Source organism: Bombina bombina, chromosome 5 (genome assembly GCF_027579735.1).
Source record: "Bombina bombina isolate aBomBom1 chromosome 5, aBomBom1.pri, whole genome shotgun sequence".
In the NCBI taxonomy this organism is placed as follows: domain Eukaryota; kingdom Metazoa; phylum Chordata; class Amphibia; order Anura; family Bombinatoridae; genus Bombina; species Bombina bombina.
This window is the reverse complement of record NC_069503.1, coordinates 366419389-366446806: the sequence shown is the minus strand read 5'-3', so window position 1 is coordinate 366446806 and position 27418 is coordinate 366419389. Positions and strand designations below refer to the sequence as shown.

The window sequence follows — 27418 nt, the reverse complement described above, 5'->3', positions numbered from 1 at the left end:
GCTTTTTAAATCTCTTTTCAACACAAAGAGACAGAAAGTACACGTGGGCCATATAGATAACACCGTGATCAGGCACAGGGGGGTTATTTAAGATTTAGCACAAAACAATGCTAAATGCAAGACAATAGATAATAAACAGTCACAGTCATGTGATCAGGGGGCTGGAAGAAGGTTCCTAGATAGAAGGTAAACACAGAGGTAAAAAGTATATTAATATAACTGTGTTGGTTATGCAAAACTGGGGAATGGGTAATAAAGGGATTATCTATCTTTTAAAACAATAACAATTCTATGGTAGACTGTCCCTTTAAAGGGAAAGAAAGGTCAAAATTGAAATGTGCATGGGTAAATTTCAACCTGAATTAGAAGCATTTTTGCAATACACTCCCATTAGCAAACAGCTTATAGTGAAATATATTACTGTTTTTCAGCAGGATACGCACATATGCTGTTAGTGTTAGTGTTCAAAATTCATGTTTTCATAGAGTCAGCAGTGGCTTGTTTGGCACAAATGAAGTCTTCACAGAAGTAATTCACATCACCACCAGCTATCTGAGCAGGCATGGTGTTTCCATCATGGGATATGTGTATATGCTGCAGAAAACCAAGAATTTTTGCTAATGGAAGTATATTGCAAAAATGCTTCTATTTCAAATTAAAATGCATTTTGTGCACATTTCAATTTTCACCTTTCTATACCTTTTAAAGGGCATTAAAGTGTCAGTAAACCTCAAAAATAATTTTATATAATTCTGCACATAGTGCAGAATTATATAACATTATATTAGCGCAAACTTTATAAAACATAATATTCCCTTTGATTTTTTTTTAAAAAAATGACAGTTTTACAGACCCGCTCTCTGTGCTCTTCTGAGTTGGTCTGTTTTTTTCACACAGCGCATCGGGCCAGCTGTATAGTGACAGCCCGGCCCGACCGCGCCATAACACTAAGTGCAGCTCGCTCCTGCTCTGTCTGACAGCGGGAGCGAGCTGCACTGTGTATAATGGCGCGGTCGGGCCGGGCTGTGACTATACAGCTGGCCCGATGCGCTGTGTGAAAAAAACAGACCCGCTCAGCAGAGTACAGAGAGTGGGTCTGTAAAACAGCCGTTGTTTTAAAAAATTGAAAGGGAATATTATGTTTTATAAAGTTTGCGCTAATATAATGTTATATAATTCTGCACTAAGTGCAGAATTATATAACATTTTTGAGGTTTACTGTCCCTTTAAACAATAAATATATTTCATGCACCTCCCTCTAATTATGGGTGCTGCCAGTTTGGAACTTAGGTTTTACTGCAGGTACCTGAAGAAGAGTTGCTGCACATGCGCAAACACGTCAGCACGGAATGCAATGAAAAGAACATTTCAACATGGCGGCATCCATGACTAGAGGTAGGCGGGGAATACCCTCAATACTATGCTTATAAAATGTACTTAGTGTTTAATGTCATTGTATAGCCTGCAATAGTATTCCAGACATTTTAAAATTATTACCAGTCACACCTTTGCTGGCCTGATTTTTTAAATTGTTTCGTATATTAAATAAATATTTGATGCTGCTTTCTGTATTGCATTGCAGAAATTTGCAAGTTAAAGGGACATACAAGTCAAAATGAAACATTCAGATTTCAGATTTTGGGGCCGATTTATCATGCCCTGTATTGATCAGAATGTATCTGTTTGGAGTTAAGAAGCAGTGGTCTTACGACCGCTACTCCTTAACTCGTCCGCCACCTTTGAGGCGGCGGACAGCAATCAGCCTGATTGCATACGATTGGGTTGATTGACACCCCCTGCTAGCTGCCCAAATCTGCAGGGTGCGGTATTGCACAAGCATTTCACACTAAATGCTTGTGCAGCAGACATTAATAAATCGGCCCCAGAGTGTGCAATTTTAAGAGACTATTTGTTTAAGAGCAGGGTTTAAACACATTTATATGCAAGCAAACTTGCAATAATAAATTATCTAATACATTAAAGTGTTTTCTTTTTTCCCTTTTTTGCCCCTTTAACTCAAACAAAACACTTCGTTCTCTGAAGTGCTATGTAAAATAAACCCCTTGCAATAGAAATAGCAGGATATGTTTATATCCCAGGGCTACAAAGGTCTGTTATATCATTTTTCAGAACCTATTTAACAAAGAGACATCTTACATACTTAAGTAAATATTATTTAATATAAACTGACATTTTAATCTCAGTTTACTAATATAGAGACACACATATAGTTTTGGTAAATATTACAGCAGTGTGGCAATTTGCAGCTCAAATACTATTTGTCCATTTCATAGAACTTATGGATAGTTTATACACTGAGGCTTTAAATAAAGGGTACTGCAGCAATAAACACTGTGGCCCTGATAATCGAGATATTCAAAAGGGCCAACAGTACTTATAAATGGCAGCATTGCTGAGAGGCGTTTACCATACATTTCCGTGTTTGGCGATGCGGCTCTGATACCAGCGATATATTCAAAGCAGCATCACCACCTACAGTGAAGGTATAATGTAAATGATCCCTTTACACAGTACTGTATGACAATACAATTTGCATGTGTCAATAGAAACTCAACCCCTGTTGTTACAATACAATAGTGAGTTAAACATATCAATAATACACCTATAGGAGCAGGTGACTGTGGGTATATGATTATATATACATTGTTTAATGTATCTGTACTGTATAGTATAGTAGAATATGTATGTAAACTGTAAGCGTGATTGTACTAATCTTCCATTGTGTCCTTTACTTATTTTAAGATTGCGCATTCTCAATATTTATATTTACATTATATTGAGAATGCACATTAGCGATCACGTTTTAGCATTTGTAATATTTAGATTTCATAATATTGAGATTGCATAATCAGGTTTTATTATATTGTGATCACACTGTAACAGACGTGCTCTGTATTTTTATTAATATATATATTATAATAGAATACGTTTGCTACAGTACAATCGCAATATTATAAGTAAAACAGGATCGTGCAATTGTGAAATATGAATATTATAAATGCGATCACAATATAGTGATGTATAACAATTGTGATCATGAGTGCGCATTCTCAATATAATGTAATTGTGAATACTGAAAACACACAATCTTAAAATAAGTAAAAATACATGCCTAAGGACACAATAGAAGATTAGTACAATCACGCTTACAGTTTACATACATATTCTACTATACAATACTATATACTATACTATACATCCTCCCAGCTCCTATAGATTTAATAGAAAGTGTTTATTTATTTGTATTTTTTTTTGTCTTTATTAGCAAAGTCGACTGCAGACATGACGAATATATAGCCGTTCCATGTGTGCTTACTTGGTGTACTATAGGTGAAACGTCTTTTTTTAATGGGGAATCATCTTTGCTATCCATTTTCAGCCATATCAGTATCACCTGCTTTTCAGTGGCGATATTTCCCAGTGTGACAAATCTAGTGAACGTACAGTGAAATTGAATATACATAAGCAGAATGTGAAGTGTTACTACACAGAAAACATTTTTTATTTTTGCCAACACACAGTCTATTTTGTGTAAAGACGCTTAAAAAACCACCACCACCTACATCGCAGCTCAGAGGCATTGTCAGTGGACTTTTGCTGAAGTTGTGATCTCCATTATGGGAGACGCGTCAGCATAACGAGGTTCAGCCCACTTTTTTAGAATATATCAACAGACCGACGGACTGCTACCCTGGTGAACTGAACCCAAAAAAGGCAATTTCTTGTTGGTGTTGCGATGTTTTGAATATTGGGGTTTATGCCACACGGTGAACAAAAATTATGCTCATAGGATACAATGACATCGATTTCCTAATCTTTTACATGAGCACATCGGAAGCAAACGTCTGGGATGAAATTATTATATCTACATAAAACTACAAAATATCTGCAAAGATTGTTTAAAGGGACACTAAACTCAATTTTTTTTCTTTCGTGATTCAGATAGAGCATGCAATTTTAAGCAACTTTCTAAATTACTTCTATTATCAAATTTACTTAATTCTCTTGGTATCTTTATTTGAAAAGCAAGAATGTACGTTTAGATGCCGGCCCATTATTGGTGAACAACCTGGGTTGTCCTTACTGGTTGGACAGCACCAATAAACAAGTGCTGTCCAGAGTCTGAACCAAATACTGGCTGGCCCCTTATAAACAAGTGCTGTCCAGAGTCTGAACCAAATATTGGCTGGCCCCTTACCTTAGATGCCTTCTTTTTCAAATAAAGATAGCAAGAGAACGAAGAAAAATTGATAATAGTAGCATTTAAGTTATACTAGGTTGCTTCTGTTGGCGTTGGGTAGTCAGTTGTTATTTTCAGAGAACCTAATACAGCCAATCAGTAGCTTCAGTGGAATTGGAATAGTACAAGCTCACTCCTGTGTGTGCTCATCGGGACAGACAGACAGTGAATTGCTACTGTTCATGGACAGAGCTTTTCATGCTATATAACCTTTGAATTAAATCTCATTATTTAAATGTGTGATATTGTGCAGTACATTGTGTTCATTTTTTAATCGTCAACAGCCGCCATGAAGAAGTCTTTTTAGTTTTTATTTTCTAATTTAAACACATTTAAAGATACAATCTACACCAGAATTTGTATTGTTTTAAAAGATTGATAATCCCTTTATTACCCATTCCCCAGGTTTGCTTAACCAATGCAGTTATATTAATATACTTTTTACCTCTGTGATTACCTTGCATCTAAGCATCTTCCAACAGCCCCCTGATCACATGACTTTTTATTTATTATCTATTGGCTTGCATTTTAGCCAAATAGTGCTGTGTTGTGCTGACTCTAAAATAACTCCACGGGCATGAGCATAATGTTTATATGGCCCACATGAACTAGCAGTCTCCTGTTGTAAAAAGCATCTATATAGTGGCTTAGAAACAGGCAGAAATTTAGAGGTTTAAATGTTATAAAGTATATTAATATAACAATGTTAGTTGTGCAAAGCTGGGGAATGGGTAGCAAAGGCGTTATCTATCTTCATAAACAATAACAATTTTAGTATTGCCTGTCTCTTTAACAATAGCTCGTTGTAAGTAAGGCCTTGTAATCTTCCTTTATATTTTCAGCAGGTTACTCAGTTTTTGTGTTCTGCTGCTAGTGAATTGTGGCCTCAAGCTCTGATTAATGTGGCCCCTACTTGCAGTTGTTTATATATATCTTATCAGATATAATATGGATTGGATTCCATCATGTGCTTATTATTCATTTTAATTGCATATTCGAGGCTGCAGTGACAGCTGTAAAGGTTATAGTGAGGTCCAATTGTTCATAGCCGTATAGCAGCTTCTCACATTACTGTGCAGTAATAATTGATATGTAGAAAAGTTGTAGAACGGCCCAGACAAACATAATTTCATATGATTATGATATTTTTCTGTCATAAAAGTGGCAGAAGATAAAAAAATGATGCCTGATTTACAGAACATGCTTTTAATAAAGGTGTCTCTTTCTCAGCTTTAGATTAATCTATAGAAAAATGTCCATGGAATCTTGTGTTTAAGAGGCTAGAATATGCAAACTCAGGCTATTGCAGTGTGTGTCTGGGTAACTTAGGAAATCATTAGCGATAACTACATTTATCATTATTAATGCAAGTAATGGTAGAATGCTGTTTGGTTCTACAGCAAGGAAAATATGTCTGGTTTTATCACCTGTTATACAACATAAGGATCTGGAAAATGCCTGATTTGCTGACAAACAAGCTAGTCTGAATCTATCTATAGTAGGAAAACCAGAACAAATTAATAATTATATTCATTAGTGTTTGGTTTATATGTATTGTCTTTGCATTGAATAAACTTAATGCTTAAATGTTTTAATAATTTAGGATAAAGTTCTATCTGAAATACATTATGGGCCAGATTACAAGTGGAGTGCTGTTATGCGCGAGAGATAAGGAGTTTATCGCAGGTGTTTGTGCGAGTCGGAAGTAGCATGTGTATTACTAGTTAAAAGTAATATTCGCTCAAGCACAATTGAATTTAACACACGTCGGGTTATCGTGACCTCAGAGCTCTGGTCGGGTTATTGCGACATCAGAGTTCTGGTTAACTGTTTCACTCAAATAAAGTATCACAAATACATTTCACAATACAATTACACTCATAATAACACTGTCTGATAAAAAGTATTAAAAAACATTGCAATAAAAGGTTTTAAGGGCTCAAAGATATGAGGTCTCAGGTGAAAAAGGCTACAAAGGGCTTTAACATAGAGATACATACATGTCTAAATATGCATATGTGTGTGTGTATATAACCTATATTTAATAATAAAAAGTACATACTATGTGAAGAACATAGGAATGTAAAAAATTTGTTTTGTGCATCGCGTTTCTCAATTTAGCGCGGTCAGGTTAGCTCACATGAGAACTTAAGGAGCATTATTGAAATATAACATATAAAATATTAAGAAAAGATAATATAAATGATTAAAAATGAATAAACATACTGTAAAATATATAGATATATTCTTTGGATTATTTAGAATAGTTTACAGCAGGGGTGGGCAAGACGTCGATCGCGGTCTACCAGTGGACCGCGAGTGAATTTTGAGGTGACCGCCTGCCTTGCCTACATTATTTGACAGGACACGCGCATGGTATATTCAGTAACATAGCCACGCCTATCAGTTCCTGTCATTTCATTCTATTCTGGCCAAACCTCTCTATTTGCATTTTGTGAAATCATTGGAGGATTGCGGGAGTGGGCGTGGCACTGAGTTAGAATTCTATCTGAGCTGGAGTGTAGATTCCCATAGGAGCGTTATTATTAATTATTCATTAAATTATAGTTTTTTCTTTAGTAGTGTAGTAGTGCCCCATACCTCCCCACGATCATTAATTAGGGTGACCAATATCACTGTCTGTAACTGTCGGGCATCTGCCTTCATATGGTAACGGAGCACAGCTCATGCTCTGTTACCATATGAACACAGATACCTGCAGCTCAGGAAAAGCTGCTCTCGACTGTCCCTCCTTTAATCGACACTGCTGGAGCTTCCTGCAGCTGTGACTTAGATCTACGTTATGCAGTATGATTGGCTTCGTATCACATAACGTAGATCTACATAATTTTTTGCCGAGGGGTTAAACACCTCTTCCTTTTGTGAAAAATTAAGCTTTGTCCCAGGCTCCCGGGAGAGGCCTAAAAGCACAATCTGTAACCTAGGTTTTCAATATTCTGCAAATTACCAAAACTAGCAAAATAAAATACTTCTCAGGCCTAATAGATTCTGTATGAATTCCACATGGTAGGCAGAGCTGTAAGTGAAAAATCCTGATCATATATCTGGTATATCAACCAGAAGACTACTTTATCATCACAAACCAGACAATTGCAAATTCTACCAAAAGCAGCTTTCCACGGATATTTTGCTCTTTTGGTATTTGTAATTATTTATTTTTTTACATTGCAAAAAAATCTGGGTCAATTTTGTCCACATTGTTAAATGTTCTCTATTGGAAGTCAGTATGGTATTTGAGGTGTTAAATCATATTCCTGTCCTCAACGGTTAATGTTTGACAGTCAGTGTTAACCAGTAATATATATGCTTTGGAGTAGTGTTGGCAATGCAATAAAACAGGTTGAACTTATGAGGATTATGTATGATTCAGGTGACATGTTTTTTCTAGGTAGCAGAATTTAGAGGCAATAGACCCACTGCACAATGATGCGGCTACAGTTTGATAAATGCTGAATGAACATTATTTGCAACTGTCAGAAAACACAAATCAAGCAAGTGACAGAATGTGTTTGTGCTGGAGTGCTTATTATTTGCCAACTTATTTTCTATCTGCTGATTATATATCTCTTGCCATCCCCTGATATATACCTCTAGCCTCTTGCATAGATACAAATAGAAATATACAGTAGTGTGCAGCATTATGGTTAGCAATAACTGAGCTTAAAAGATTATTTCAATAATGGACCATGGCTGTGCAGATATGATATAAAATATGCATAAATAATATTTACTTTTATTATGAAAATTACATTTTTGTCCTTGGTATAATTTGTTGAAAACCTTATCTAGGTAGGCTTAGGAGCAGTATTTTTTACTATTATTATTATTATTTATTTATATAGCACCTCAGAGTTTTGTAGTGTTGGGAGCTAGCTGTTAATTAATGGCTACACACATATGCCTCATATGGCTCACCAGAAGTGTTCAGAAAGTACCCGTAGTGCATTGATGCTCTTGAGCTGACATTAACTATATGTTTTTAACCCCCTGCAGTTTTATATGCAAGCAATACTGCATTTACAAAATGCTAAAATACATCAGACCATTTTCATTTTGCATTGTTATGTCCCTTTGAATTTCACTGGAAATATGCATATGTGGTCTAGGTTGTATGCATAAGTACTTATTTTTACAACACTTCCAATAAATGAAAATGAAACATATAATTAGATTCACAAAGGATTTGAGTATTCAGGGAACTCTCCAGTGAGATAAATCTTTCCACTTCTGATGGTCTATGGAGTTATTCCATGAATATTCGGTGCATTGCATCACTCCCCAAATGCCATAGAAATTGTAACTGAAGAGATTTCCCCTCCCCCCGAGCATATTTAGGCAAGCTATTGTGGAAAGTAGCTAAGCTTCCAGTTATGAAATCAAGAGAAAGAAGTAAATTTGACAATAGACATAAACTGGAGAGTTTTTTTTTTAAAGGGACACTCAGGTTAAAGTGAATGTAAACTCAACAGTGTCGCTTATTGCCATATTATCACTCTCAACAATTTAGGTGGACCTTAATTCATCATTTTTTTCTGTGTACTTGCTAATCCCAAATATATACCTTTGTATCTCATTTTTGGAGCCGAGATTCCTCCACCCGCCATTTGGTCCCTCTATTTGGAAATGATTGACAATAGCGATTGCCAATCCGTTTTTTTTACCCCGTGGCATTCAACCCCTTTTTGGCAACGTCATGCGCTTATTCTGCGCATGCGTTAGCTTCTAATCCCCAGCTTCAGAAGTGATGCGTGTCCACGAGACCCGCATGCTCTGTAACACCTTCAATTTCAGACTCTATCAGCGGTATACAGTGAAGGCTACTGTGATTAGTATTGTACAGTGCTGCTAAGGATACTGTGATTAGATGAATACATATTTTTCGGCTGCATTCGCTATCACAATAGTATTCAATTAACGGATACATTCATTGAATACTAGATAGCGCTTTGAGGAGGTCGGATGTTAACGCATGCGCAGCCTGTCTATCCTACTTTCACGCTTGCGCACATTAAGTATTTAGTTTTTAAACGCATGCGCAGATTAAGTACAAATGTTTTGCACGCATGCGCAAAGTAAGGGCATCACGGGTGCGCGCATCAGAGATACGTATAGAGTAGGTGAGACCACTCTATACGTCACTCTCTGCAAAACAAGGAAGTGCCTTATGGGAGGAGTTGTGGCTCAAGACGGAGCAAAGTTAGTAATTAAAATATATTATAAATTATTATTATTATTTTTTTTTTAAAGTTCACGGTTTGAATAAACATGTGTAATATAAGTATTAGGAGTCTTCAGTAGCTTGTAAATTGACATTCACTTTAAATAAAATTTTCATGATTCAGATACAGCATGTAATTTTAAACAACTTTCCAATTTACTTCCATTAAAAAATGTGCACAGTCTTTTATAATTACAATTTTTGAGTCACCAGATCCTACTGAGCATGTGCAAGAATTCACAGACTATACGTATATGCATTTGTGATTGGCTGATTGCTATCACATGGTACAAGGGGAGTGGAAATATACATAACTTTCAAATTTGTTATAAAAAAATCTACTACTCATTTGAAGTTCAGACTAAGTGCTATTGCATTGTCTTGTTATCTTGCATTTGTTGATTATGCAAATCTAATGTCTTGACTGGTCCTTTAATGTCTGCCCAGTCATTAAAGTTGCATTTTGATGCCCATATGTTAAAGGGATATTAAACACTAAATTAATGCATGATAAAATGATATTTTCAAAGCAAAGGTTTGCCAGTCCTCTGCTAAGGTAAATTAGGGACAGCTATAAATGGATCGCTAGAGTGTGTAACCAATATCTAGGAGGAATATGGCAGTGTTAATTCTGAACTCAGCACTTTAAGTTTTATTAGGAATTGGGAAGCCTACAAAGTTCACAGTTATATTACAATATATGGCAACAATTATATGAACACCTGACCATCAAACCTACATGAGCTTGTTGAACATCCCATATCAAAACCATGGACATTAATGTGAGTTGTGGCACAGTCATGTTGGCACAGAAAAATACCTTCCCCAAACTGTTGCCACAAAGCTGGTAGCACACAATTGTTTAAAACTTTTTGTATCCTCTACCATTAAAATGACCCTTCACTGGAACTAAGGGGCATATCTCAAACCCTGAAAAACAACCCCAGACCATTATCCCTCCTCCACCAAACTTTACAGTAGGCACTATGCATTCTGCCACTCCCAGATCCTTCCATCAGACTGCCAGATAGTAAATTGTGAGTGATCAACTTTTCCGAAGTCCTGTGGTGGCATGCTTTACGCCACTCCAACTGATTGGCATTGTGACTATTCTGATGTGTACAGCTTCTCTGCCATGGAAATCCATTTCATGAAGCTCCCAATGCACTGTTCTTGTGCTTCTGTTGCTTCCAGAGGCAGAGGTGATTTTTATATGCCACATGCTGCAGCACTAACCAGCCATTTCACAATAATAGACCTTACACTTGACTGGGGCAGATCTAGTAGAGCAGAAACTCCACAGACTAGCAAATATGGCATCTTATGACAGACAATATCACATTTAAAGTCACTGAGTTCTTCTGTAGGACCCAGTGTACTGCCAATGTCTCTGGAGATTTCATGGCTATGTGTTGGATTTTATGCACCTTTTAGCAATGGGTGTGTCTGAAATTTCTGAACTCTATAATAAGCAGTAGAGTCCACAAAAGTTTGGCCACATAGTTAGGGTTGCCACCTCGGCCATGTTTTCCTTGACACTTATGAGTTACACATGCTGCAGGATGTGCAGAGAGCGACATGCATTGTGCACCTAAATAGCACACAAATAGTGACCCTGGACGGCACTATTCTTGTTCCTCACTGCATACCCTGAAGCATGTGTAACTTATAAGTGTCCAGGAAAACATGGCTGAGGTGGCAACCCTACATATAGTGTATATTACAAAGTTTTTAACTACATATAATTAAATATTTTTAACACAATCTGAAAGTATTTAAAGGGACATAATACTCATATGCTAAATCACTTGAAACTGATGCAGTATAACTGAAAAAAGCTGACAGGAAAATATCACCTGAGCATCTCTATGTAAAAAAGGAAGATATTTTACCTCACAATCTCCTCAGCTCAGCAGAGTAAGTTCTGTGTAAAAAGTTATACTCAGCTACAGCCCAGCTGCAGGTAAAAAAAAAAATGAAGAAATGAACAGCAGCCAATCAGCATCAACAGTGCTGAGGTCATGAACTCTTTTACTGTGATCTCATGAGATTTCACTTAACTCTCATGAGATTTCATAGCAAACTTCCTTTAAACTGAATAGGGAAATAAGATGAGAGTGCATGTAAGCTCGCCCCTTCCCGGGACAGACATACTGATATGCTGCTTAGAAGTCCTTTACAATGGGATGTGGCTACTGAGAAACTTTTGAGGTAAAATATCTTTCTTTTTTACATAGAGATGTTCAGGTGATATTTTCTAGTCAGCTTTTTACAGCTATACTGCATCACTTTCAAGTGTTTTAACATTTGGGTATTATGGCCCTTAAAGTCCTGATTAAAACAACTTCTATACTTTTTGAACATCACAGACAAAGAGATTTAGGATACAGTAGTATTTATTCTCAGCAAAAATGTACAATTTACTGTTTTACTTTTATTTAAATCTTGTCTAAAGCAATATAATTTCTTACAATCGGTATTTGTATTGCAGACACAGACCCGCGTGTTCTAGAAAAGCAGGAACTACAACAACCAACATATGTGGCATTAAGTTACATCAACAGGTACGTTTTATCTATCTGTCTATCTGTTTGTCTATGTATGTTATTTAAGGAGCTGTATCTTACTTTACAGATAGTTTATATTCTATAAGCGGGAGGGGAGAATTCTACTTTTATTTTTAAAGAAGTAATATTTGTGAGGTGCGTGTTTAATGTATGTGTATGTTTGTGGCAACTTTCACAGTGAGCTGACCTTTAAAATAAAAAATGAATTTAACAATATTGCTCCCAATATGCATTCAGCAGAAGGGTTCAATGCTGGGATTTGCTTATGCAGCATCAATTATACATGCAAAAAGAAAACAAAATAAGTAGTTGTCCAAAGAGCTAAAACCTAAAAATAAAGGTCTGATTTTTAGGAGGTCCTAAAACTGCTGCTGGCTATTGATGAATAAGTTTCACATTAAAAATAAGTTTATTTTAGATGTGTATAGTGGTAGGAACTGTCCAATGGATGGAAAACTGAAATGGTGAGAACTTTTGGACTTATTAGAAGGTTTATGTGATGATTGAAGAGGATAGACATAGGTCTTCGGCTGATATTTAGGGGATATTGAAACTGAATATAAAGCTATAGTTATTTCTGCATTGCGACTTTTGTAGGTTACAAATTTTTTATTAATTTCTAAAATATGGAGAGCCAGTTTTGGGATTGGCCCCTAATTAGTAGACTGCAGTAGTCAAGAAAGAAATTGGCGGTGTCTTGGACAAATAGATGATAACTCCAAGAGATGTTTCGTGTATAGAAGTGTCAGTATTTTGCAAATGATCTTGCAAGTAAAAGAGAGTTTTGATTCTAGTGTAGCTTCATGACAGCAAGCATTGGGTGTCTTTTCTATTACATGTTAATAGCATGTTCATTTGCCATCGTAATCCAGGCATAGCCCCTACTGACTGATGGGTATGCCAACGGACGCATCTTTCCTCTTAACCACAGCTTTTAGATGGTGTTAAGCTGTAAAACCAGATGAAACACAGCTACAAACTCAGTCTGTGGGACATTTTACATTTAAATGCCTGTCTGTTGACACCAGTATGGATATCTATCTCATAATGTTAACACAAGTCTATATATTACTATATATTACTAGGTACGCATTAGTCTTTGTAATTTCTGTGAAGTGAGAGGCTATATTATATTTAGGCATTACATACCTGGTGCAAAGTGCAAACAACCCTTGACTCTGTTCCTTGACATGCTGCTTTCCACAAATATTATTACCCAAGTATTTCTGGTATCCCTGTATCAAATGATCACTGTAACATACCTTTGGAGTGGTGTCAGAGCTTCATGGGATCTTTCCCATGTCAACACATATTAGATGACATTTCTACTACATCCAGGATGACTCAATAGTCATCAAATTAAGGAGCTCTTTTAATCCTATCTTTCCATCTGTAATACAAGATTTGTACAATGATAATATTAAATGGTTAAGAAAATATAGAACATTTGTATGCTATGAGTTGGAAATCTTCTTGTCAGTAGTATAGGTAAGGAACCACTTTCATTAAACATAACTACAAAAAGGGTAACAAAAAAAAATCACGTCTTTGATAGGAGTTAGACTGAACTGAGGGAGAAAGTGATGGATCAAAGCCACTCATCTCTCAACAGATAATAACTTCTTCTTCCTCCTTTTTAGGATTGTGGTGACTATACTCATGTGTTTTTATTCACGAACAAGAATCTTTTCTTTCTGCTGTCTGAGTTTTCAATGGAAATAGCACAAGACAAATTCAAACAATATGTGCAGAAATGATTCCTGCAATATGAATAGGGAAATGCCTCATGTTCCTGAGAGATTTATGTATATAACTTTATTTTCTCCCTTATTATGATATATTGAGTTTACCAAAAAGTATCTTTCTTGAAACTGATAAAACACTTGGCTCTTTTTCATCTCAGTAGTAAAGATCAAAAAAGGTAAATTGGGAGTGAATAAGAAAATGTTACAAAACTGTTATAGCTACAATGAGTTATTTTATCAGTTTATGAAGACCACATGCTAAATTCTTTGTGCTCTTGATAAGAGCATTGAAAGTTAACCACTTTTTTAAACAATTGAAAGACAAAAATTACACTTTAATCCTACTTGTCTATAGGACAAACTTGTCTATAAGGAAAAAAGTTTTTCGATACACACCCATATATACACAAACACACACACAATATATATTTATTTCTCTTTTTATATGTAGTGTTCATCTTTTGCATTGCTGGACAAAAGAAATGTTCATATAAAGGAAAACTATAGCTTTTAACGAAATATCCACTTAAGTGTTTTTACCACTATATAATCTATTAAAATAAGTGATTCATGGTCATGTTTGCCAGTGAGTTCAGTGTGGTGTTATGCTTTGTTTATGAACTTATTAAATAATTTCATCTTTGTTCTGAATATATTTACATACTTCATTAAAAAAAAAAGTCAGATCTAGAAAGTATTATTTCCACATGTGCAGAGTATAAACCTTGTGCCACCTCTCCTTTACCATCTATAAGTAACCAGCTGCTACTGTCATGTTTTGGTTTCATAAAACGTTGAACCTTTAGGAGACACTTTCTAAGGTTGTTGATCCAGCAGGCATTACTGACACTCAGTGAATTTCCTGCTTGTTCACTTTAGTGTGTCTTATTAAATTCTAAATACTTATATACTGGATGCTGTACTCTAAGGTAATAATAATAAAAAAATAATAAAGAGAAAAAACTTCTGGTTCCGACAGCTATAAACAAAAAGCACAATGAAAATAAAAGAAAGAAATAAGCCTGTATACCCCACAGCAAACAAGTTTGGACCAAGTCACACTCAATAATATTTATTAAAAGGCAAAATAGCCCAATTAGATTACGCTGCATTTAAAAAAACAAAAAAAAAAAAAACAGATATATAATAATGACAAAAAGGCTATACATAAATAAAGCAATACTGCTTAAATGCCACTCCTAATAAACTAGCAATATTCATTACAGTCAAGGATGCCTAAAATATAGATCATTTTGCAAAGGTTAGGTAAGCAAGTCCTGTATAAAAAATACCTAATATTAGGAGATAAGCATTTAAAGCCATATATGAAATGTACTTAGACAGCCTTTTCATGTCTATACATAGTCTGTGACGCTAACGTAGAACACACAGGAGATTAAGTATCAGAATCACACATGTGAATGGTCTATTCATAACCAATAACTCAATTTCACATGAACCATTGAGGATACATCTGTTTCAGCAGCACAGTAAATGTCTATACAAAGGAAGATTACCCACTTTGAAGAACACAACCCTCCTATACAGGACGAAATTAATCTCACAGAAAGACTGCATACGGAAGCTGTAGAAGGCTGTCAATCTCTGGTAGACGCCAGTTATTAGGAAGAGTGGACCAGGCGTGATTGCTTAACACCTCTTTGTCACTATTATGTATTTGTCAAGTACGAATTGCAGTGTTATCTAATTGGGCTATTTTGCCTTTTAATAAATATTTTTTTGAGAGTGATTTTTCTTATTAAATTATAAACCCCAATGTAGTATGATTGGGGATTTTCGCAGAAATGTATCGGGCGGGGTGGGGGGTGGGGGGCTTTTGCATTTGCATATAATGTACTAAACATCAAATATAGCTGTGTAATCAGGTTAAAGAGCTTTCAGTCTAACAGCTACCTTCACTACCCCTGCACATCCTGCACCTAATTGGCCACATAATTAGTGCACCTCACATTGTAGCCATGTTACCCAACCTAGGATCTGTATTGGAGAAAAAAGCCTCATCTATTTCTTTCCCTCCGTTATTCTTCCTTTTTGTAAAGTTGCACAATTACTTTATTTTTACTGTGCGTGTGCTTTTAGTAAAGCCGAATGCTGTCAATGAGAGCAGGTTGTCTGTTTTGCTTTAATCAGAGAATCAATGCAAGGTAACCCTTCTTTTTTTAACTTTTCCCTCTTATCTATGTTCTGTCTCTTCTACATTATTGCAGCAGTGGGTTCCACTCCACTTTATATTGAGAAGTTTGTAGCCAAATAGATGGCATTGGAATCTTTGAAGCTGTCAATTAAATCTATTCAATTTTTTTGTTCATGTATAATGGACGTTTTCTATTGGGGAGAGTTTGGTATATGCGGTTACTTTACAGAATGCTCACATGCATTTAGGATCTGATGACATATTTGCTTCATGCTTTCACTCACATAGTCAACACCAAGAGGTAAAAGGATAAAATAGAAAGCCTCATAGTGTAACCCTACAGAACCAGGATTGAATTAAATAAATAAAATAGCACTCACAAGACAAGAAAATCACAAAGGTGTTCAAAAACCCACAGCATTACTTTAGATTCCAAATTTTACTATATGAGATTAGTATATTCTTTAATATATAATATACCATTGCCATTGGTTGAATGATGCACCATGACCAAATGGTGGAGGTATTCATGTCATTCTCTCCCTTCCGTATTACAGTTATTACCAAAGTTACCATACTAAGGGGGATTACTGTATCAAACACCTGACTAATCTCCTAAACAATAAAGCATTTGGAGGCTCTTTAGAAACAATTTTGATATATCAACCATACAGTTCAAATAGTACATTTGAATCATGATTCCCTTGAAATGTTTTTATTTAATGATTCAGACAGAACATGTGATTTTAAACAACATTCCAAATTACTTCTATGAGCTAATTTGTTTTATTTTCTTGTTATCCTTTGTTGAAAGGCTCAGAAGCTACTGATTGGTGGCTGCACTTACTGTATATGCTTCATGTTATTGGCTCACCTGATGTGTTCAGCAAGATCCCAGTAGTGCATTAATACTTTTTCAACAAAAGATACCAAGGGAATAAGCAAATTAGATGATAGAAGTAAATTGGAAAGTTAATTGAAATTGTATGCTCCATCTGAATCATGAAAGAAAAATGTTGGGTTTCATGTCCCATTTATTTAAAGTGTATAAGGATTAATATTCAAATATTATTTGGATATTGAAATGTTACATTTGATATAGGAAAAGTTTTCATTAATTTCCAAAGAACAAATGTCAAATCATCAAGCATTCAAAAATTTGATTAGATTAAACAAATGTGCCTTGCATTAATTATTTAAATGCCAACACATTTAGCCATTAGTACAGTTGTGCTATGAACTTTAGACTCTTAATAAATAATTGCTGCAAATATATGTCTGTGAAAGAAACCTGTCTGTACTCCAGGGATGGTTTACATATCAGTAAAAATGTATGTCATCTTCAAATTAAAGTTTCTAGGTAAAAACATATAAGGAATTGTATTGACTTTAGAGAAGAGGTCCCAATATCCAGTACTGTGATATAATCGTCCATAGTGTCCCTAAGGATCCATACACAATACAGAAAAAGGCTGTGTTTGAAAATCCATGTACTTAAAGTACATTCTACCAAACTCTAAACAAGACGCAATCAACTAACTAAAGCTCAATTTAAGATTATTGGGCTATTCTACTGTTTCTTGAAGACCCTTATAACTCAGACTATAGTTGACTATAGTACTCCGTTCAAGCACCAACTTATGATACAACTCGGTGTAAACTTTCTTTCTAGTATTAATAAATCCAAAATATGTATTTGTTTCATGAAGTCTACATACACCACAGTAACAATAGACCCTCTTGAAATTTTCTTCAAAATGATCTTGGTCCATTTGTCCATAATGATAAAATATGTAAAAGCCAATTGTTTTATGTGGAATATTAGCAAATGACGCTTTGACATGGTCCACCATTAAAGTAAAACTTCCTTGAAAGCCCCCATTGAGCCTATGGGGCCTATTTATGAAAGGCCTGTCGGACATGATCTGACATTGCAGATCATGTCCGACAGACCTGGCTGAATGCGGAGAGCAATACACTCTCCGCCCCCTGCAGATTCGCGGCCAATTGGCCGCTAGCAAGGGGTGTAAATCAACCCAATCGTATTCGATCGGGTTGAATTGCAGCGATGTCTGTCCGCCTCCTCAGAACAGGAGGACAGGTTATGGAGCAGCAGTCTTTATACCGCTGCTTCATAACTGGTGTTTCTGGCGAGCCTGCAGAAACACGAGGCTTCAAGCTCCATACGGAGCTTGATAGATAGGTCCCTATATCTTATTATCTGAGGTCAATACTACAACTTCAATATTTTGAATCTGGCATTGGTGTCATAACTTCTGGGACCTTGATCTTATGAGACAAAGAGTTGCTTGGAATTATACATGTCCATTGACATTTCAAGATCCAACTTTATCTGCCTTTGTTCAGGGCAAATTCACTCTCAATCCAGTAATCCAGTTTTCTCCAGGTTGTCAAGTTTTGTTAAAAAAAAAAGGATTAGTCTTTAACTATTAATTCCCCCATAGAATCTTAACGTGTTGCTTTATGTTCCTCCGGCTCCTTTATGTGTTAAACAACCTGGAATATTGCCTTTTACATTGCAGCTTGTTTGTGTAGGAAGGTTTCAGAAATAATTGCTGTCTGTAAATTCCTTTACTGATTTTAACCAAGATTAAGTGGTTGTTCCTATATGGGTTTTTCTGTCTAAGGTAATTTCTAAAAGATCAATAAATCATGAGATTATCAAGCACTATTTTAGCTTTAAGGCAATGAACAGTAAGAAAAATGTACAGCATAAATAAAAGACCTTTATTTCTTGGCTACGGAATCATTCCTGAAAAACAAAGTCTGTATTTTCTCCTCTGTTTTAAGTAATGTGTATATACATTACAAATACAGTTTGCTGACTCGGTTTTACCTCATTGTATAGTTTTGAGTAACTGACATGCTTATAAAATACATCTCTGTTTACTGATTAAACATCACATGGCAAACCTCCCTGCATTCTGTGTGTGGTGTGCAAGTGTCCTAGGTCAAAATACTTCAGTTATTTTACACAATGTCCAACTTTTTTATACGAGGGGCCACATTAGAATTGTTTTCACTTGTTGGAAATTTTAGAAACGTTGTTAATCACAACACAATATACACTACTACTGTATATAAACTAACCCGAAAAAGACTAATAAATACAAAAGCATACACATAAACACAAACATTATACATTACCAAAATATATAGATCTAAAGTATTGCTCATTTGAATGTGGGTGTGTGTATATGCGTTTGTGTGTGTGCAAGCTTGCGCATGTTTATTGAGAAAGGAGAAAATATATCAGTATGGCTTATCAGTTAGAGAAAAAGAGAGAAGAGGACAAATCTAGGGCCAGATTATAAATTGAGTGCAAAATATCGCTTCAAGCGAAAGTTAGTAATAGCAGCACATGCAAATCTGCACTGGTATTACGAGTTAGGTGCAATGCGAACACGGCATCGCGTTCACATTGCATGGAAGCATTGTGCTCACGGGATACGGCATGAGAACTAGCACAGCAAAGGGGCTAAGTCGCGCAGCAAATGTAAACATATATTTATGTCTTACTATTTATATATGCCATTGTGTGGCCCCTGTGCCTTAGTGTGGACATCCACAAGCTATTTACACATTCTTTGTAAGCATTATTATATATTAATCTGGAACAAGATGGGTGCAGAGCAATTTAAGTGAAAAATTAGTAATTGTATTTCTTTGTATTGTTCCTTCCTCCCCAATGAAATTCATCTCTGTTACAGTTTTTACGTATTAAACTAATACACTACCTTTCTGTAGAAGAAAGTGAAAGAACCATTAGAAATCTGCAGTTTTAAAAAGTGCACTCTATAGTTCTATTTTTATGAAGATATTGTAAAAAAACAGCTAATTTATGTTCTACCTGGTTATTAAATATATGGCCTTGGATAGATCTTAGTTTGTTTTGGGGGAGCCCCAACCTACACTAACTTCTGAAAGTTTAATTAGTTAATACCCAAAGGCTATGGTTGAAATCTGTTTCAGCTCAAGTAAAGTCTCATTTAAGCTTGATAGTAAAAATAATATCTTTCCATTTTAACATGTGTTTTAATATAAATTTTCATCCTACACAATAGCCAGACTTAAATTAAGCAAAACAAAGTCTAAGAGTTAAATAAACATTGCACCGATATATTGCTTAAAAAAATGGATAAAAATGCAATTAAACCTCTGTAATTACTATGATTCAGAACTGTAATACACCCTTCATTTTTAGTGAATATGCGTCAGTAAAAGCTGAAAAGGCTTTAAGTATTTCACAATGATTTAAACAGGTAATGGAACTCGGGTCCTTTAGAGTTACCATCCATTCAAACAATAACAGTTTTTTTTTTAATATAATGATTCCTTAAAGGGACATTTTATTAAATAGCTACTAGAGTAGAAATCCCTTAACTGCCATTCCTAACTAATTAAAGGACATGATAACCCAAAATTTTCTTAAATTCATATAGAGCATAGAATTTTAAACAAGTTTCCAATTTACTTATTTTATCAAATTTGCTTCAGTCTTTTATAATCCTTTGTTGAAGGAGCATCTATGCACTAACGGGAGCTAGCTGAACACTATGGGGTCTATTTAATAAGGTGCGAGCGGACATGATGCGATATTGCGCATCATGTCCGCCGCATATCGATAAACGCAGACAGCATACGCAGTCGGTATTTATCATTGCACCAGCAGTTCTTGTAAACTGCTGGTGCAACGCCGTCCCCTGCTAGCAGGGGGTGTCAATCAACCCGATTGGGTGAGCCAATAGCAACGTATATATTTGTGCAGCTACTAATCAGCAGTTAGCTTTCTGTAGTGCATTACCACTCCTGAGCCCACCGTGGTATGCTTTTGAACAAAGGATACCAAATGAATGAAGCAAATTAGATAATAGAAGTACATTGGAAATTTGTTTAAACTTGCATGTTATGTATGAATCATAAAAGTTTAAATTTGCCTTTACTGTACCTTTAAGCAAGTTTGATTTTATTGTGCGATTTTGGCAGAGACGTGGTATGCAATCTCTCAGCATGACATAGCACTGGTAGTACAAAAGTAAAATAAATATTTGTTAATTTATATGGCTTTCAGGCTGCTGACAGGTGGTTGTGTAATGATTCAAGCAGTCTTTTTAGGTGAGTGTAGCTTGTTTTAAAACAAGAAAGGAACAGTAAAGTCAAAATTAAAATTAAATGGATTGAATGGGATATGGAATTTTCTTCTGTTAAGTGTGATCAGTCCACGGGTCATCATTACTTCTGGGATATTACTCCTCCCCAACAGGAAGTGCAAGAGGATTCACCCAGCAGAGCTGCATATAGCTCCTCCCCTCTACGTCACTCCCAGTCATTCTCTTGCACCCAACGACTAGATAGGATGTGTGAGAGGACTATGGTGATTATACTTAGTTTTATATCTTCAATCAAAAGTTTGTTATTTTAAAATAGCACCGGAGTGTGTTATTATCTCTCTGGCAGAGTTTGAAGAAGAATCTACCAGAGTTTTTGTTATGATTTTAGCCGGAGTAGTTAAGATCATATTGCTGTTTCTCGGCCATCTGAGGAGAGGTAAACTTCAGATCAGGGGACAGCGGGCAGATGAATCTGCATAGAGGTATGTAGCAGTTTTTATTTTCTGACAATGGAATTGATGAGAAAATCCTGCCATACCGATATAATGTCATGTATGTATACTTTACACTTCAGTATTCTGGGGAATGGTACTTCACTAGAATTACACTGTAAGAAATACATAAAGCTGTTTAATAACTAGAGATTATGTTTAACGTTTTTGCTGGAATGTAAAATCGTTTTCATTTGCTGAGGTACTGAGTGAATAAATGTTTGGGCACTATTTTTCCACTTGGCAGTTGCTTAATCTGTTTTCTGACAGTTTCTGTTCTCCCTCACTGCTGTGTGTGAGGGGGAGGGGCCGTTTTTTGGCGCTTTTACTATGCATCAAATATTTCAGTCAGCAACTCATTGTATTCCCTGCATGATCCGGTTCATCTCTACAGAGCTCAGGGGTCTTCAAAACTTATTTTGAGGGAGGTAATTTCTCTCAGCAGAGCTGTGAGAATTATAGTTTGACTGAGATAAAAAACGTTTATTCTGTAATTTGTTTCCTGCTTTCAGAATTTGTTATCTTTGCTAATGGGATTAAACCTTTGCTAAAGTTGTGTTGTTTACAAGGATTGAGGCTATAACTGTTTCAATTTATTAATTTTCAACTGTCATAGATCTTCTGTGCTTCTTAAAGGCACAGTACGTTTTAATATTATTCTAATTGAATTGTATTTCCAAGTTGCAAGTTTATTTGCTAGTGTGTTAAACATGTCTGATTCAGAGGATGATACCTGTGTCATTTGTTGCAATGCCAAAGTGGAGCCCAATAGAAATTTATGTACTAACTGTATTGATGCTACTTTAAATAAAAATCAATCTGTACAAATTGAACAAATTTCACCAAACAACGAGGGGAGAGTTATGCCGACTAACTCGCCTCACGTGTCAGTACCTACATCTCCCGCTCAGAGGGAGGTGCGTGATATTGTAGCGCCGAGTACATCTGGGCGGCCATTACAAATCACATTACAGGATATGGCTACTGTTATGACTGAGGTTTTGGCTAAATTACCAGAACTAAGAGGTAAGCGTGATCACTCTGGGGTGAGAACAGAGTGCGCTGATAATATTAGGGCCATGTCAGACACTGCGTCACAGGTGGCAGAACATGAGGACGGAGAACTTCATTCTGTGGGTGACGGTTCTGATCCAAACAGACTGGATTCAGATATTTCAAATTTTAAATTTAAACTGGAAAACCTCCGTGTATTACTAGGGGAGGTGTAAGCGGCTCTGAATGATTAACACAGTTGCAATACCAGAGAAAATGTGTAGGTTGGATAAATATTTTGCGGTACCGACGAGTACTGAGGTTTTTCCTATACCTAAGAGACTTACTGAAATTGTTACTAAGGAGTGGGATAGACCCGGTGTGCCGTTCTCACCCCCTCCGATATTTAGAAAAATGTTTCCAATAGACGCCACCACAAGGGACTTATGGCAAACGGTCCCTAAGGTGGAGGGAGCAGTTTCTACCTTAGCTAAGCGTACCACTATCCCGGTGGAGGATAGCTGTGCTTTTTCAGATCCAATGGATAAAAAGTTAGAGGGTTACCTTAAGAAAATGTTTGTTCAACAAGGTTTTATATTGCAACCCCTTGCATGCATTGCGCCGATCACGGCTGCAGCGGCATTCTGGATTGAGTCTCTGGAAGAGAACATTGGTTCAGCTACTCTGGACGACATTACGGACAGGCTTAGAGTCCTTAAACTAGCTAATTCATTCATTTCGGAGGCCGTAGTACATCTTACTAAACTTACGGCGAAGAATTCAGGATTCGCCATTCAGGCACGCAGGGCGCTGTGGCTAAAATCCTGGTCAGCTGATGTTACTTCTAAGTCTAAATTGCTTAATATACCTTTCAAAGGGCAGACCTTATTCGGGCCCGGGTTGAAAGAGATTATCGCTGACATTACAGGAGGTAAAGGCCATGCCCTGCCTCAGGACAAAGCCAAAGCCAAGACTAGACAGTCTAATTTTCGTTCCTTTCGTAATTTCAAAGCAGGAGCAGCGTCAACTTCCTCTGCACCAAAACAGGAAGGAGCTGTTGCTCGCTACAGACAAGGCTGGAAACCTAACCAGTCCTGGAACAAGGGCAAGCAGACTAGGAAACCTGCTGCTGCCCCTAAAACAGCATGAATTGAGGGCCCCCGATCCGGGATCGGATCTAGTGGGGGGCAGACTTTCTCTCTTCGCCCAGGCTTGGGCAAGAGATGTTCAGGATCCCTGGGCGCTAGAGATAATATCTCAGGGATACCTTCTGGACTTCAAATACTCTCCTCCAAGAGAGAGATTTCATCTGTCAAGATTGTCAACAGTCCAGACAAAGAAAGAGGCGTTTCTACGCTGCGTACAAGAGCTCTTGTTAATGGGAGTAATCCATCCAGTTCCACGATCAGAACAGGGACAGGGGTTTTACTCAAATCTGTTTGTGGTTCCCAAAAAAGAGGGAACTTTCAGACCAATCCTGGACTTAAAGATCCTAAACAAATTCCTAAGAGTTCCATCGTTCAAGATGGAGACTATTCGGACAATTTTACCTATGATCCAAGAAGGTCAGTACATGACCACTGTAGATTTAAAAGATGCTTACCTTCACATACCGATTCACAAAGATCATTATCGGTACCTAAGGTTTGCCTTCCTAGACAGGCATTACCAGTTTGTGGCTCTTCCATTCGGATTGGCTACAGCTCCAAGAATCTTCACAAAGGTTCCGGGTGCTCTTCTGGCGGTACTAAGACCGCGGGGAATCTCGGTAGCTCCATACCTAGACGACATTCTGATACAAGCTTCAAGCTTTCAAACTGCCAAGTCTCATACAGAGTTAGTGCTGGCATTTCTAAGGTCACATGGATGGAAGGTGAACGAAAAGAAAAGTTCACTCGTTCCACTCACAAGAGTTCCCTTCCTGGGGACTCTTATAGATTCTGTAGAAATGAAGATTTACCTGACAGAGGACAGGCTAACAAGACTTCAAAGTGCTTGCCGCACCCTTCATTCCATTCAACACCCGTCAGTGGCTCAATGCATGGAGGTAATCGGCTTAATGGTAGCGGCAATGGACCCTTTGCACGCTTACACCTCAGACCACTGCAACTGTGCATGCTAAGTCAGTGGAATGGGGATTACTCAGACTTATCCCCTTCTCTGAATCTGGATCAAGAGACCAGAAATTCTCTTCTATGGTGGCTTTCTCGGCCACATCTGTCCAGGGGGTTGCCATTCAGCAGACCAGACTGGACAATTGTAACAACAGACGCCAGCCTTCTAGGTTGGGGTGCCGTCTGGAATTCTCTGAAGGCTCAGGGACAATGGAGTCAGGAGGAGAGTCTCCTGCCAATAAACATTCTGGAATTGAGAGCAGTTCTCAATGCCCTCCTGGCTTGGCCCCAGTTGACAACTCGGGGGTTCATCAGGTTTCAGTCGGACAACATCACGACTGTAGCTTACATCAACCATCAGGGAGGGACAAGAAGCTCCCTAGCTATGATGGAAGTATCAAAGATAATTCGCTGGGCAGAGTCTCACTCTTGCCACCTGTCAGCAATCCACATCCCGGGAGTGGAGAACTGGGAGGCGGATTTCTTAAGTCGTCAGACTTTTCATCCGGGGGAGTGGGAACTTCATCCGGAGGTCTTTGCCCAAATACTTCGACGTTGGGGCAAACCAGAGATAGATCTCATGGCGTCTCGACAGAACGCCAAGCTTCCTCGTTACGGGTCCAGATCCAGGGATCCAGGAGCAGTCCTGATAGATGCTCTGACAGCACCTTGGGACTTCAGGATGGCTTACGTGTTTCCACCCTTCCCGTTGCTTCCTCGATTGATTGCCAGAATCAAACAAGAGAGAGCATCAGTGATTCTAATAGCACCTGCGTGGCCACGCAGGACTTGGTATGCAGACCTGGTGGACATGTCATCCTGTCCACCTTGGTCTCTACCTCTGAAACAGGACCTTCTGATACAGGGTCCCTTCAAACATCAAAATCTAACTTCTCTGAAGCTGACTGCTTGGAAATTGAACGCTTGATTTTATCAAGACGTGGGTTTTCTGAGTCAGTTATTGATACCTTAATACAGGCTAGGAAACCTGTTACCAGAAAGATTTACCATAAGATATGGCGTAAATACCTATATTGGTGTGAATCCAAAGGTTACTCTTGGAGTAAGGTTAGGATTCCTAGGATATTGTCTTTTCTACAAGAAGGTTTAGAAAAGGGTTTATCTGCTAGTTCTTTAAAGGGACAGATCTCAGCTCTGTCCATTCTGTTACACAAACGTCTGTCAGAAGTTCCTGACGTCCAGGCTTTTTGTCAGGCTTTGGCCAGGATTAAGCCTGTGTTTAAAACTGTTGCTCCACCATGGAGTTTAAACCTTGTTCTTAATGTTTTACAGGGCGTTCCGTTTGAACCCCTTCATTCCATTGATATAAAGTTGTTATCTTGGAAAGTTCTATTTTTAATGGCTATTTCCTCGGCTCGAAGAGTCTCTGAATTATCAGCCTTACATTGTGATTCTCCTTATTTGATTTTTCATTCGGATAAGGTAGTCCTGCGTACTAAACCTGGGTTCTTACCTAAGGTAGTTACTAACAGGAATATCAATCAAGAGATTGTTGTTCCTTCTTTATGCCCAAATCCTTCTTCAAAGAAGGAACGTCTACTGCACAACCTGGATGTAGTCCGTGCTCTAAAATTTTACTTACAGGCAACTAAGGAATTTCGACAAACGTCTTCTCTGTTTGTCATTTACTCTGGGCAGAGGAGAGGTCAAAAAGCTTCCGCTACCTCTCTTTCTTTTTGGCTTCGTAGCATAATTCGTTTAGCTTATGAGACTGCTGGACAGCAGCCTCCTGAAAGAATTACAGCTCATTCTACTAGAGCTGTGGCTTCCACTTGGGCCTTCAAGAATGAGGCCTCTGTTGAACAGATTTGCAAGGCTGCAACTTGGTCTTCGCTTCATACTTTTTCCAAATTTTACAAATTTGACACTTTTGCTTCATCGGAGGCTATTTTTGGGAGAAAGGTTCTTCAGGCAGTGGTTCCTTCTGTATAAAGAGCCTGCCTATCCCTCCCGTCATCCGTGTACTTTTGCTTTGGTATTGGTATCCCAGAAGTAATGATGACCCGTGGACTGATCACACTTAACAGAAGAAAACATAATTTATGCTTACCTGATAAATTCCTTTCTTCTGTAGTGTGATCAGTCCACGGCCCGCCCGGTTTTTAAGGCAGGTAAATATTTTTTAATTTATACTCCAGTCACCACTTCACCCTTGGCTTTTCCTTTCTCGTTGGTCCTTGGTCGAATGACTGGGAGTGACGTAGAGGGGAGGAGCTATATGCAGCTCTGCTGGGTGAATCCTCTTGCACTTCCTGTTGGGGAGGAGTAATATCCCAGAAGTAATGATGACCCGTGGACTGATCACACTACAGAAGAAAGGAATTTATCAGGTACGCATAAATTATGTTTTTTTTTCCTCCAATTGACATCCATAATTACCTTTGCTTAGCTCTCTTGGTATCCTTTGTTAAAGAGTAATCCTAATTGTGCTCAGGAGCATGCATGTGTCTTTAGCCATCTGGTAGCAGTGTTTGTTTATAGCTTGGGAGCGTGCACATGTCTAGCAGTTTATGGCAGTAGTGTTTGCAACTATCTGCCTACCAAGAGAACAAAGCAAATTTGATAGAAGTAAATTGTAATGTTGTTTAATACTACAAGCTCTATCTAAATCATACACATTTCATTTTTACTTTACTCTCCCTATAATGAAGTCATTTATAAAAACAGACAGGTCTAACATATTAAATACAGTATTACCAA

General features: G+C 37.3%; 1 protein-coding gene across 1 annotated transcript in view; it reads left to right on the top strand.

Moving 5' to 3' along the window:
• The window catches only part of JAZF1 (JAZF zinc finger 1), a 619397-nt gene that overhangs the window by 321675 nt on the left and 270304 nt on the right, over positions 1 to 27418 (top strand). Inside the window, exon 2 of the mRNA XM_053714185.1 lies at positions 11992 to 12064. Within this exon, the coding sequence (XP_053570160.1) occupies positions 11992 to 12064 (73 nt within the window). The remainder of the gene's footprint in view (positions 1 to 11991; positions 12065 to 27418) is intronic.